General features: G+C 49.7%; 1 protein-coding gene across 6 annotated transcripts in view; it reads left to right on the top strand.

The window, feature by feature from the left end:
• The window catches only part of CLEC16A (C-type lectin domain containing 16A), a 237,908-nt gene that overhangs the window by 81,120 nt on the left and 142,156 nt on the right, over positions 1–14,632 (top strand). For all 6 annotated transcript variants that reach the window (XM_052636154.1, XM_052636153.1, XM_052636156.1 and 3 more), the window contains one exon: positions 3,481–3,581. In XM_052636154.1, the coding sequence (XP_052492114.1) occupies positions 3,481–3,581 (101 nt within the window). The remainder of the gene's footprint in view (positions 1–3,480; positions 3,582–14,632) is intronic.

Raw genomic sequence — 14,632 nt, 5'->3', positions numbered from 1 at the left:
AATCCCGTGTCAGTGATAGTGAATGTGCAGCAACATGGTTTCTCTGTCAGCCTGCAAGGCATTCACTTCCTGAACTCTCTTGGTGGATGAAATACAAACACACACACTCATCCTATTTATTAATCCAACTTAAAGTGAAGTCTTGAAGCACACCAGTCTTTTCCTGCAGGTCTTGTTTATCTCTTTGCTTGACGTGTGTTTCAGTTATCTAACAGAAAAGATTAATTTTTTTATCAGATGCACAGGGGAGCCATTTTTAGTTTTCATTAAATAAAAATCTTTGCAGCACAGTGTGGGTTATCAGTTGTACTGCCAAGGACCTTTCTAATTTTATTTTGTGGCCAAAAAAAAAAAAAAAAGTAACACTGGGAGCTCTGAAAATTAAGGGAATCATTCTAAACACAGAAAGGGGAGGGGAAGACAACCTTTAGGTGCTTGGCTCAGCTTTAATTAGAATACAAATCATTAAAAAACGGAAAATAACTTGTCATGAGGGATGTGCACCTGCTTAACACATCATTGCATGCTGAGTTGCTCAGTTGTGTCTGACTCTTTGCGAGCCGGTAGACTGTATCTGACTCTTTGTGAGCTGGTAGACTGTAGCCCGCCAAGCTCCTCTGTTCATGGGATTTCCCAGGCAAGAATAATGGAGTGGGTTGCCATTCCCTTCTCCAGGGCATCTACCCGACTGAGGGATTGAACCTGCATCTCCTGCATTGGCAGGCAGATTCTTTACCACTGAGCCTCCAGGGAAGTCTGTCCAGTTTCTTAGGATCTAATAAATGGAAACAGCATGTATTTTGCATATTGTGATGATACTGTAGCTTTCCTAAAGGAGGAAAAACACTCGTGTACTGTCAAAAAGTCAACAGACCAAAATGTTATGTTTGAGTATTGGAGTTGAGACTTCTTTTTTTCCCCTGAATCTTAGTGAAGAGAGGGGTTTTTTCCCTTCAAGTTGATTGAGATTGTTTCTTAACTTATGGTGACTTTGGCATCTTCTGCCACATGGTTCGTAGTGGAAGCTGATCCTGTGTCCTGAGCTGAGCCATGTGCAGACTTGCGGCCCTGAGAAACTTTGAGCAAGAGCTGTGCTCAGCTCTGAGACTGGGCTCCAAGGGGAGACTGGCCCCAGTGGAGAGCTGCCATGGCCTTTGCAAAGGTGTTGTGTGTTGGTTGTCAGAGACACCCCCTCAGTCCCCCGCCCTCTCACCTCCTGGCACTGAGCCAGGAGGAGGGCATTGAGGATGAGGGAGGGGACAGTTCTCCTTGACATGAACTGGACCTTGACATTGGTCCACTTTCCACAGAAACAACAGAGCAAAGGGGAACTGTCTTCATACTCCCCACACACGGTGGGCTAGCTCTGCATTCTTGGTGATATACAGAACTAAGAAACCGGAAACCACTCAGAACTTTCTGTCTTAGAAAAAAAAAAAAGAAACTTAAAATTTTAAAAATTAATAGACATTTAGAAAATGTAAAAAACCTTGAAAAGTATAAAGGAGGAAAAGTCTTCATAATTCAAAAGCAGCTGTTACTAGCATTTTGGTGATTTCTTGCCAGTTTTCAATGCCAATATAGTGGAAATTCTGCCGTTTCCCCCCAGTAGCTTATACGATACTATGTCTATTATTTTTGGTTTTGGTTTTTTCTAATATCAAACTCCAAGTATCTTTTTCACTCTATTGTACTCTTAGTAAACACAATTCTAATGGCTTCATAATACTTTGTCTCATAAAAGATGGTCCATTCACCCAGCCCTCCCTCTCCTACTGGACATTTGGTTATTTGTATTATTCCCAAATGAAAATACAGTCCAAATTCCAAGCAATTGGTTTGCAAAAAAAGTGTTCTTTAATACTTTATCCTGTTCTTAAGTTTGGAAGTGGTATTGCCGGGGGCTGAGAGAAAAACAGTTCCACACAGGGCAGAACTATTCACACATCAGAATGGTGATGGCTGATCTGGGGCAGGGCAGGGTCTGGGGCTCCAGAGAAGTAGAACTGGAAAGTCAATGTTCCTTAAAAGTTTCTTCCTTTAATTTCTGTGTATTACATGTTTATTTGAAATGTTATGACAAGTGCATTTCACTGCTTTGCTGCATTTTTCAATATATTTTGAATCAGTGATACCTCTGTGGAGTTCAGAAGTTAAAAAAGTATAAAAAGTTATGCAGCGAATAGGTCTCTGTGTTTCTCTGCTGCACCTTCTCGCTCCCCCTAGTCAGCAGTGTTGACTGTGGCTTATGTCCTTCGAGGGGTTAAGTGTGCCCTTTGTCACTCATTGAGGCTCTCTGCTCTCTTGGCTTCAAGCTGGCATCCGGGGGCAGCCGCAGACAGTCACAGGGTCAGAGCCTTCTGCCAACGGACCAAATCTGTGCACATTCTATTATCCTCTTGTTGAAGTTTTTCCAGGCCAGGCCCTTCAGCCAGAAGGGCAGCATTCAGGCTGTACCGTTTATGTATTTGTAGCCACTCGATAGGTCTCACCCACAAAGCACCAGGGGCAATGCTTCCTATCGATCCCTTCTAACCAGGGAAGGTCGGCCCAAGAAACTGCCGGGTCAGGACCCGCCAAAGCGAGGTCTTGGAGAAGTGCCTGTGGCATCCTCAGAATAGAAGTGCAACAGCAGCTCGCGTGTCTGAGCACTTTTCACTTGAGCCTGGGCCTGTGTTAATACCGCTCTGTTGTCATTTCACTTGAACCCTCACTATAAACCCTGGAAGGGTTCATTGCCCATCTCACAGAGGGGGGATTGTAATTTACCCAACAGTTTGCAGCTAAGAAGAGGCAGAGTCAGCATATGAACCTCAGCAGTCTGGCTCCAGGGTCCGCAGTCTGGAATGACCCAGATTTATTGGTACCTTGTCTGCTGTTGGGAGTCTACCACGTTGCCCCGTTTCCCTCACTCTCTTGTCGCTCTTTGAACTACTGCTGTGGCGTGTCCATGCTCTGTCTGCTCACTGGCTTGGGAGCGCCACAAGACCACACTTACCCCAGTGTCTGGGACAGCGTGTGGACCATTGTTAAGTAATTAGTCAGTTAGCTGTTCCTTAGTCAGTTTCCCCAGACATGACAGCTTCCCCAGGCAGAGCCTGCCTGTTGATCACCTCTGTGTCCTCCGTGCCTGGGGCTGAACTGGGCACATGGTGGCCGTGCTCTGTGCTGCTGGTGCGTGCGTGCTCAGTTGTGTCCAACTCTTTACGACCCCGTGGACTGTAGCCGGCAGGGCCCCCTGTTCCTGGGATTCTCCCAGCACGAATTCTGCAGTGGGTTGCCATGCCCTCTTCCAGGGGGTCGCCCCAACCCAGGGGTTGAACTTGTGTCTCCTGTGTTGGCAGGCGGGTTCTTTACCACCGAGCCACCTGGGAAGCCCATGCTGCTGGCTGGAGGGGGCAGGGGGTTGAGCGCTGTGAAGAGCAAAGGCAGCTGGCATCCTGTGTGCAGGTGAGGCTCACGTGGGCCCCTCTCTTCCAGACCCTTCCTGGATATGGTGTACCACGCCCTGGACAGCCCGGATGACGACTACCACGCGCTGTTCGTGCTCTGCCTGCTGTACGCAATGTCTCACAACAAAGGTGAGCCATTCAGTTCGTCTGCCTTCAGGGGAAAGGACAGCTTTTTTCCTTGAAGAATTTCCTTTCTGGTTTTGGCAGACTCCCACAGAACCTCTCTACAGCCTCATTAGTTTCTCAGGTGCTTTTCTGCACACTGAAGCCACAGGACTTGGTTACTCAGGCAACACGGGGGCGGGTGGGAGGTGGTGGAGATGGAGGTTCAAGCGTTGACCGTCCAGCGCAGCATGACTGTGTTCACACTGTGGTTTGCTCTCGACCCCTCAGTCTACAACTGACTTAAGCTTCCGACCTCTTTCCTAACATCAGAACAAAGATCAGTCAAATTGCAATCTTGGTTTTGCTATTTATAATAGTCAGTGCACCATTCTGGGTTCAGAGCTAAAATAGACTCTGAGTGGATTGTGTGGAAGTGTAGGTTTCCTTTCTGAAGAAAGGTGTGGTTCTCTGGCTTCCCCTGTTGAGGCCGAGTGGTCAGGATCAGCCTCTCACAGAGCTGACAGTTTTGATTAGGATCCATTCATTTACTTCCTCTCTGAGAACAGCCGCTGGTTGTGTACCACCTGGCTTGACACGAGCGAGTTCTGAACCCACCACATCAGAAGCTCTTTGAAGGAGAAACCAAGAGTATTCCTTCTAGCCCCTGCCAAGCGCTGGGCTCAGCAGAGCTGAGACCTTGCAGCAAGATCTGATGTTTTAGTAGGTTTTTCAAAAGCTTGTTGGGAGGTAGTTAAAGGTGGGTTTTACTGCGACGGTCTATGGCTGGAGTCATTTTGTGGAGGGCAAAGCACTCAACAAAACAGAGTATGTATTTATTCTGAAATCATTAATGTTGTGTGCGTGCTTACTCAGTGGTTTCAGTTGTGTCTGACTCTTTGCAACCCCATGGACTGTAGCCCGCCAGGCTCCTCTGTCCATGGGATTATCCCAGCAAGAATACTGGAGTGGGTTGCCATTTCCTACTCCAGGGGATCTTCCCGACCCAGGGATCGAACCCGTGTCTTCTATGGCTCCTGTATTAGCAGGCAGATCCTTTACCAATGAGCCACCTGGGAAGCCCTTGATAAATAAGTTGATTAGTGGCAAAAGAAGATACAGTGAAAAAGGCCCCCTTTCCCACAGTGGTTCTCCACCTCTTCTTCAAAGGCCATTTGTGTTAACAGTTTCTTGCATCTTTTTAAAGATACTTGTGCAAGCCCAAGTACCAAGTATATACGCTTTTGTTTCAGTGGGTTCCCCCCCGCAACAGGAATGGAGGTTCGTTCCTTACTACGGTCTGTTCTCTACCTAGAACTGCCTCGTGCTTTTTAATCCTGCGTCTGTGCCGTCGTTTGTGTTTTGCCGTCCCCTTGTTGAATGACGCTGAGACCACTTCCAGGCTTTTCCTACTCAAGATGCAGCCAGCCATGGTGGCTCTTCTCCTGTATAAGTTCACTGTGCTCATGTGCAACTGCTTAGATCTAGTCTGAAGTGTTAGTCGCTCAGTCGTGTCCTACTCTTGGCAACCCCATGGACTATAGCCCAACAGTCTTCTCTGTCTGTGGAGTTCTCCAGACAAGAATACTGGAGTGGGTAAGCCATGCCCTTCTCTAGGGGGTCTTCCTGACCCAGGGATCGAACCCGGGTCTCCTGCATTGCAAGCAGGCTCTTTACCATCTGAGCCACCAGGGAAGCCCAGAAGAAGCATGGCAGACTCCCTCTGATGTCTCCCTCCACAGTCCCGTTGATTCCCTTGGCTTCTTAGATCCCCTCCAGCTCTGGCTCAGTGCCTGGCACACAGGAGCCCTCTGTCCCTGGGAGTAAACAGAGCTCCAAGCCTGAGCCATGGAGTCCATCCCACCCATGGATCGCCTGCCATCCGTGCCCACTTCCCCCCAGCTCTGCACTCCGACCTCCTGCCCCTCACATGCTGGAGGCTTTGACCTGGGTGATTGAGCACCACCTTGAAATGTCTGTTTATGCCACACTTGTCACCCAGAAATATACCCTGACCTCATCACACTTCCTGCCATTTCTGGTTCAGTTGAATTTGCCAGCCAAGGTTGAAACTGCCATGACCTTTAGCTCTTTCCCTCCTTCGATCCCAGCATTTAGTCATCAAATGTTGTCATCTCTCCCTCTTTGGCCTGTCTGATCAGCAGAATGTAACTGAGCACAGTTCAGTGCCTGAGTCTAGGCTTGCTGCCAGTGGGAAGGACTAAGGGCAGGAGAGCAGGTGAGATCCTGAGTCTTGTCTCTCCAGTAGCTTTAGCACAGCCTTCCGGAGGAGTCAACACATGGCCACTTCATAATCCATCCTCCACAGCACTGCCAGGCAGTTCCCTGTAAGACTGTGCTGTCCGTGTCCTTCCCCTGTTCAAAAACCTTTGGGGCCTTCTTCTCTCCCTTCAGCTCCAACCTCCGGTAACCTGCCATTCTGAGTACCTGGATTGCACCCACCATCCTAACTTGATCTGATTCCCCTGACTTCCCACCGCAGACGCTTGGCCCTGGCCCAGGGATTCAGACTCTAAGTAGCGACTAACTGTTTCACAGAGATAAACTTGTAGTGACTGTCATGGTACTCTTCAATGTTCTTTTGGTTATAAGCCCTGCAAACCACCTCACATTAACAAAAAGAATCTTATGAGAAGGTCCCTGGGACAGCTCATGAGATCCAAGAAGCTGCTGAAAAGCCAAGGAAAGGGCAGGAACCAACCAACTCTGGGGACTTAAGGTAGATGGTGGTTTGGCTCCAGCAGATCTCAGGCAGGGAGTCTGTCTCCGTTCCAGTTTCAGATTGGTGGGCAAGAGATCTGATTGTTCCAGGTTGGTGATGGGTCTAACTCTGGAGCAGTCAGTTGTGACTGAGGGTAGCGGGGGTGGGGTGGGGCCAGGGTCACAGAGCACAGAGCTGGCCCCAGGGTGTTTCAGCTCTGTGTCTGGAACTGTTCCCAGAGAAGGGAACTTCTCTGGAAGCCTGGCAGCCACCCCAGTCAGTACCAATACACCTACCTGTTCTTGGCTAGGCTTCTACCTTCTTGTATCCATCTGTGTCTTGTCTTGCTGCTTTCTCTGCCCTGACATCAGCACCTATTGAAATTATGCTTATCCTGGAAGTTTTCTCTGAGCTCTTCAGGTGATACTCACTGTGGGTTAGTATCCTCTAGTATGGTAGGCACGTTTTACACTTTGCTGGATGTGATTTGCTAAAACTCTATGAAGAATTTTTGCATCTATGTTTCTGAGTGTTATTGGCCCGTGGTGTCCCTGTAATTCTCTTTTGTTTTGTTTGCTTATGTTCACCTTATGGAATGAATGGGGACTTCCGAGGACTCTACTTGATAAGCCATGATTAGGTGGCCCATCCTTGCAGGCTGGTGGAAATGTGAGCTCGTCTCAGCCCTGGGTGAGCTCCAGGGGTTGTTCCACCCTCCTCCTCCCAGTAGGCCTCTCTCTTTCCTCACCTGCATTCCCTGGGGCAGAACTGAGCTGAGGCCTTGGAAAGAAGCCCCTGCAGGTCCCTGCGCCTCTCCCTGTCCTTCTCGTTCCCATCAGTTCTAGTCACTTGCCTCTCTGAGCTGCAGACTCTGCCTTCTCACCCCAGAGAGACCACGGGCTTCGTTCGGCTTCTGTTGGTCTGTGCTGAGGCCTGGAAGCTTTCCAGCCAGTGAGCTGGAGCAATCCCGGGCCCGCTGCCTTTGTTTCTTCTCTCTCAGGTTCCCCTCCTGTGTTGCATGCTGTCTTGCCCTGTGTGTCATAACCACTGTCTTATATAGTTTGCCAACTCTCCAGTTGCTTGAGTGAGGTGGGTAAATCCAACCTCTCTTGTCTGGAAGCTGAAACATTTAAAGAAGAAAGTTTTATTGCGGTATAATTGATAAACAGTGAACTGCACATTTTTAAAGTGTGCAGCTTGATGAGCTTTGACACACATATTCACCCATGAAACCATCATCACAGTCAAGTCAGTGTACATATCCATCAGTCCAACCGTTCTCTCTTGCCCCTTCGTCACCCCTCTGCCCTTCTCTTCCCGCAACCCTCTCCCTAGGCAACTCTGAATTGCTCCCTGTTGTTATAGCTTAATCTGCACTTTCTAGAATTTTACATAAATAAGATCGTGCAATGTGTTCTCTTTTTTTTGGTCTGACTTCTTTCAGTTTGCGTAATTATTTTGAGATTTGTTCATGTAGTTGCTTGCCTCAGTGGTCCCTTTCTTCTTACCTGAGTAATATTCCCCTATGTGAATGTACCAGTTTGTTTACCTGTCCGTCTGTTAAAGGACATCTGAGTCGTTTCCAGTTTTTGACCATTACGAACAAAGCTGCCACGAACATCGGTGTATAAGTCTCTGGACACTTAATTGCATTTTTTTTTCTTGGATAAATACTGAGGAGTGAAATGACTGAATCATATGACAGGTGTGTCTGTGTTTGTTTTTAAGAGACTGCCATACTGTCTTCCAAAGCAGCTGTGTGATCTTACATCCCACCATCAGTGCCTGAGTGTTGGCCTCATACCCTCACCAGTGGTTGGCACGGCCACCTTTTTATTTTTAGTCATTTTAATGAGTACATGTAGTGATGTCTTTTTGTGATTTTAATTTCCATTTCCCTAACAACTAATGGGGCTTTGCAGGTGGCACTAGTGGTAAAGAATCCACCTGCCAGTGTAGGAGACATAAGAGACGCAGGTTCAATCCCTGGGTTGGGAAGATCCCCTGGAGGAGGGCATAGCAACCCACTCCAGTATTCTTGCTTGGAGAGAGAATCCCACGGACAGAGGAGCCTAGCGGGCTACAGTCCATGGGACACAGAGACACAAGTGAAGCGACTTATCATACAAACACACAAGCTTAATGACGTTGAATAGCTTTTTAAGTGCTTAGTCTACCATCTTCTTTGGTAAAGTATCTTTTCATATCCTTTGCCCATGTTTTAATGAGTTGGCCACATTCTTACTGTTGAGTTTTGAGAGCTCTTTGTATCCCAGATACAAGTCCTTTATCAGGTGTGTGTTGCAAAGATTTCCTCCCAGTCTTTGGCTGGTCTTCTTTTCTTCACAATACCTTCAGAAGAGCAGAACTTAATTTCCATAAAGTTCTCACAGCACTCCTTTGTACTGCTTTTGCTCTGTATGTTTTCTCTCCCATGACTGGGCCTCTGAAAGCAGAGGCCGTGTCTCTCTTGACAGCCTTCTGCACTACACAGTACCGAGTACTCAGCTCAGCGCCTGGCACCTGGCCAGCGCTGTGCCCGAAGTTTCTGACTGACCGCCTCTGAACTGTGTGGCAGCTCCCCCGTGCCGCTCTCTTGCTGGCGGCCCGTGCTCAGGGCCTCCTCAGGGAAACTGCTGCTGGAGGGTAGGTGGGGGGTGCCCAGCTCCAGGGGGCCAGGGGGCACAAGGACAAACTTTTTACAGGGGGGCTGGCTTTGCTGACGGGCTTCCTTCCAGGAGCCCCAACGTGTGCTGTGAAATGGAAAAGCAGTGGCTTACACAGTACCCTCCTTCTTCCTTGATGTGGACGGAGAGATGATCCTGGTGAGGAGCCCACCTACCTCTCTTGCATCTTCCTAAAAGAGTGGGACTGTATATTCGAGGGGATTTAATTCCTCCTTCCATTTCCTGCTAGTGCGTTCCTTTTGTTTACTCATTCACCCTTCTGGCAAGTATTTCTGAAGCCATTCTTACATGCCAGGCGCTGTGGTTAATATTGAGAACCCAGTGGTGAAACAAACAGAGATGTTCTTGGAGGCGAGTGTGGCTGCTGTGGAGGGAGCAAGGCAAGGGTGGTGGAGGTGAAGGCAGCGTGGCGACTGTGATTTGCGAGTGTGGAGAAAGCCAAGGGTGCAGGGTCGCCTGCTTGGGTGGTCTGGGGAGGCTTCTCTGAGGAACAGACATCAGAGGTGAGGCCTGAGAATGAGAAAGAGCCAGCCCCACAAAGCTCTAGGGTAAGAATGCTCTGGGCAAAGGGAATGGCAGGTGCAAAGGCCCTGGGGTGGAAAAGAGCTTACAGGTTTGAATAGCAGAAAGCAGTTCAAGGTGAGGCTGGCCAGGTGGCCAGGGACCAGATCATGGAGAATCTTAAAGGCCGGGAGAAGGAATTTAGAATTTATTCCAATTGCAGTTGAGAAACACCTAGAGGATTTTTTAAGTAGAAGAGTGACATAAGCAGATGGAAATTTGGGGGAGAGTACCCTGGCTGCTGGATGGAGAGTGGGTCAGTGGAGGGTGAGGGGTGAGCTGTGTTGGGGAAAGCTGGGAGGCTGGTTAGGAAGCTGTTGCGGTAGTCCAGGCGGGAATAATGTGGACTGAATTATGGCACGTTGGCTGTGGAGATGGAGACAACTGGAAGGTTTTAACGATATATTTTGGAGTTAGAGCCAGGACAAGCTCATGGTCTGAATGTGGGGGCTGAGTGAGAGGGACACGGGGGCAGCTGTGTGTGGCCATTCACTAAGATGGGGAGCTTTGTTTTGGGTGGGAGGAGGCACCACAGGAGGAATCTGGGTGATGCCCAGGGCCCTGCCTCTTGCCGCTGTGTGACCAGTGGTAGCAAATCCAGAACCAGCGAGGGTGGGCTCTCGAGCAGGTTTGGAAAGGAATCTGGGGCGTTAGTTCAGCACCCAGAGGCCCAGGTGCCTGGGGCACTCCCAGGGGAAACTGCCTCCATGGGGCCAGGGGACTATACCTGGTTTCTGCTCCAGTCTGGCCTGGAGGCATATGGTGCCTTTGGCGGAGGCTGTTTGGTGGCAGTGGTAGGGGGTGGGTGTGTGGGTGGTTGATGTTTTGGTTAGGCAGCAGGTTAGCTGCACTTAACCTTCAGCCTCTCTTTTCCAGATCCATGCCCTCTCAGCAGGGCCCCTAATGAAATGGCCTCTTTCTGATAGATTTTTCATCATAGGACAATTTTAACATAAAAGCAATGTTAATAAAAACTAAATGTTAGCTCAGGCCTTCCAGTAAATCATAATAGATTAGATGCTGCACCAAAATGAATATCGCGCGGTGGAAAGGGTTGACCGGTTGGAGGGAGGCGCTTGTTGTGAGTCAGTAGGGCCGGTAATGAACGCTGGTTCCTGTCTGTAATAGCAGATTCAGTCCTCTGTCCTTTGTCAAGTCTGCAGGGCCCTGGCCCCAGGGGTCGGGGGGAGGGGGAGGGGACTTTTGCAGCTTTGTCTTTTTAAAGGTTCCCCCACTCTGCCCACCACCATTTATCCTTGTTTAGAAGAAGGGTCTTGGGCTTTTGTTTTGCTGAGAGGTTGCTTGGAACAAGGATGAGAGGTATGAGAAAGGTTGAAAGATAATAGGCTAAAGGGAGGCTTTCGCCCTGCAGAAAACTGGCAAAATATCATTCTGGATCTCGACTGACACATAATCAGAACTGGAAGTACATTGGAAATCAGCCCAACATCTGGTTAGCTTTCGAAATAGTTGGTCTATAGTTTTCCAAAGCTGGCAATGCTTGCGTGACTCTAGCCAAAGAGAGAGAGAAAATAACTTTTTGACCGTGATTTTTACCTGGCATTATTGTGCAGGTTTGTCTGTCCACTTCTTTTTATGTTACTTCGATCTGGGTCTGTTCCACCCCTGTCTTGAATAGGGGCTTCCAGTGAGGAGAAAGAATCCAGAAGCCAGAACTCAAGGGAAAACTTAGGAGCTGGTCACTGACATCACTGAACCTCGCCCTTCCCTCCTCTTTGGGACTCTTTGAGTGAGTTAGCTGGGAGTTGGGCCCCGCCTGCCCCTAGCCCCGTGCTTGTTGGGTGGGAGCAATGGCAGGGGAGACTGTTCTGACTCACTGGTGAGCAGGCTCTGACCCGGCAGGGAGGGAGCAAGGAACCGCGTGGTCTGCTGGAATCTGGACGTGCGACCGCGGCTCCCCGGGCCACGTGAAGTGCATCTGGGTTTCTCTGGAATTTGTCTGTCGCTTGGCACTTAAGGGCTGAAGCAAAGAGGACAATATATTATCTACAGTGTTTATTTCAGTCAGAGGGAAATGACTAGCAGAGGAACTAGAGCCGGTTTGCAGCAAACCTGCTTCTCAGTGACTGGAAACGTGCGTGTGCGTGCATGCGTGCGTGTGCCTGTCTATCCATTCATCTGTACACACGCTGGTTCCCTTTCACATGCATATCTTTGTCATATCGTCACGTTGACCTTGTTCGTGCACAGCTGTCAGCCACTGTTTTATTAGGACCCAGAAGAATGTCTTAGAGACTGAGGCGGGAGAAACAGAGAGATGGGGAGGGAATAAGGCACCTGGCCCAGCAGGAGCTTTGGGGAAAGATCAAAGATGCCCAGAGGGGCTATTTACAAAGCTTTGTCACGTGTTGTGTGACGTGAGCCTGCTCTCTGTCTCATCTTGACTGATGGTAAAATCTACCACACACAGAATGACTTGCCACGTGGAGTCTATTTGGGGGAAAGGGCAGGAAGTGGGGAGATCACCTTGAGTAGGGAGACGGAGACCACTCCAGAGTTGGCCCGAGCACAAACACGTCATGTCACCAGCTAGCTGCCGCCCAAGAGGTCCTGGCAGCCAAGCCTTGCCGGTCCCTCCTGCCAGGGTCTGCCACATCACTTCTGCCCACAGCCCCTGGGCCTGGCATGACCTGGTCGTCCCTGGGCTGCTCACCCTTCAGAATCCAGTCCAAGCTGCTCGTCCCCTGCGCTGCCCCCAGACAGCCCAGCATGCCTTCTTTAGGCCTTCTGAAATAGCTCAACGTTAGCTTGGTTAGGTTGTTTTCCAGTCTTTTCTTTCCTCTTACGACACAGCTGATACGGAACTCCATTAAGCCACATTCAAAGTGAAAATTCCCATCAGCACGTGGTGATGCCAAGTCACCATTGAACATGGGTCTTGACAGCAAGCCTGGGGTGCACAGTTTCTGTGATCATTCCCATTGAACAAGGAGACTGAGGGTCAAGGAGGTTAACCATCAAAACAGAGTTCCTCCGGCAGCCTTCCATCCCGGCCCTGGTGTGGCAGGAGCCCAGGGGGAGAGGGAGCCGGGCCGGGAGGAGTGCCTCCTTATGGGCGGGCGGTGGCTGTTGTCAGCCCAGAGCAGGCCCCTCGCATGCTGGTATCGCTGGTGGGTCTCCAGGCAGGGGGTGCTGCCCCTACCCCATCTGGATCCTGTCCACCAGGGGAATTATCCTGGTTCTGACTGTTCCTCTGATGTGCTCTGTGACCCTGGGGACACGACTTATCCCTGGGCCTTAATTTCCTCCCTAAAGGAAGAGGGTGCATTGGAATCTGGTCCTCTGAAGCCTAGACGTGTTTTAGTCCCCAGGGTTCCCCGCCTCCCAGAGAGTGGGGCTGAGGAAGGTCAGGATAACCTTGGCAGGTTTCTCTTCCTGTTGAGAGAAGATTTTGCCACAGATTTCCTCATTTTTGACAAATTCTAAGGGAGTTGGGGCAATAATGGGAAAGATAAAAATGGAATGCATCCTGGAAATGCAAGAGCTGGTCCAAGTCTGGGTGTCGCTGGCCCTGCCGGCTGCCCCCATGTTCCCCGGGGAACCAGCAGCCAGTTCTGTCTGCCATCTTTGAAGTGGGATGGCAGATGGTGGGGTCACGGAGCTGGGTGATGCCCCGGATGGGCCAAGGAGCCATTTTTTTTTTCCCCAGAACCACTGACTGACAGTTTCCAGAGGGCCAGGAAGGAAAGAATAGAGAGAGATTCACACAGTGTTGACATCTCTGGGGGGAAAATAGAAAACAACAAATGACAGAAAGATTTAGTTGATGTCCCTTCTGCCGTTTAATAAACCAGAACGCTTCAGAGTTAAGACATTTAGCATTAAGATGGGATACAGAACCAACAAATTCAATTTTCATTGCAATCAAATTTTTTTGACAAAGCCACATCGGTGCGGTCATGAGAGAGGGAGCTGCCCACCTCCAGCCCTCGGGCCTCCCCTACTCGTGTTATCTCCTTGGCATGACTTAGCCTCCGGTTCTGATCTGGAAGGAATTCAATAAAGCAAGATATATTGTTATGGTTTATTACGTCAACGTGTGAGCGTGGGAGTCACTTAGAATCCAGACGGTCAGCTCTTCACTGCTATCCTCTGCTATTTTGTCAAGGTTCTAAATGAAGCATCATCTGGGACTCAAGGGGCTGTATTTCAAGAGTTCCCAGAAGTGCCACCTTCCCCCCTTTTGTAGAATAACAGGAAAAGACGTGCTTCAGGCACAAACAATCCTTCCCAGCTCCCCGGGCATGGAGCAAGTGAAATGTTTGTTTCTGAGAGCTTTTCTGTGGGTGTAGTTTTCTTGCAGAGCCACGCTAGACAAGAGGAGGCTTTGCATCACCTCTCATCCCTCACTTAGCCTGCTGATGTGGCCCCAGCGAGTCGTCCTATCACCCCGGCCCTCAGGTCCTGCTTTAGGAAAAATGGTGCTAAGTTCAGTTAGATTGAGCGTGTCGTCTCTACTTCCCACCTCTTCTCCCCGTCTTGTCTTTCATCTTTGAAATGCAGTTATTAATAGATTTCACTGGAAGAAAAGTGATCCCTCTGTGCCTTAAACACAGATCCGCTCTGTCGGTTTTATCCTATCTGTGCCTTTCTGTGGGCCTGGTGGGGGCTGCTGCCTGTGTGCCCTCCCCTTGGGGGCCCAGCTCGCCAGTTTGGTGTTAAGAACCGGAGGTGCGATCGGTGGGCAGGGCTGCAGGTTCCTTTGTGTCTGGTCTGTTCCCCCAACCCCGCTGCTGGACGCGTCTCACAGAGCAGTGGCCTCGGGGGTTTGCAGGACAGCCTTGAAATGACAGCAAAGCCCAAGTTGCTCCTCTCCTACCCACTTCCCAACGCTGCCGCCGCCCCCCCACCCCGCCCCACCGCCGACTGTGCCCAGAAGCATGCCACCGGTCAGGCTAGTGTGACCTCAACAGCTATCACGTACCTGCCCATCAGCCTTTTTAACACAGAGTGGGCCTTAGTCTGCAGTGAGCAGCCAGTCCACATTGTTTGGCTGAAACATGAAAGCCTTGTTGCTGTCAGTATTGCAGCCATCCTGGTTTCCCATTTATAAGTAGTGATGGAAACTGTATGCTTTAGGGGTTTCC

The sequence above is a fragment of the Budorcas taxicolor genome, chromosome 2 (genome assembly GCF_023091745.1).
Source record: "Budorcas taxicolor isolate Tak-1 chromosome 2, Takin1.1, whole genome shotgun sequence".
Taxonomy (NCBI): Eukaryota; Metazoa; Chordata; class Mammalia; order Artiodactyla; family Bovidae; genus Budorcas; species Budorcas taxicolor.
Note: the sequence above shows the minus strand (reverse complement) of the source record. Positions and strands in the feature narration are given on the sequence as shown.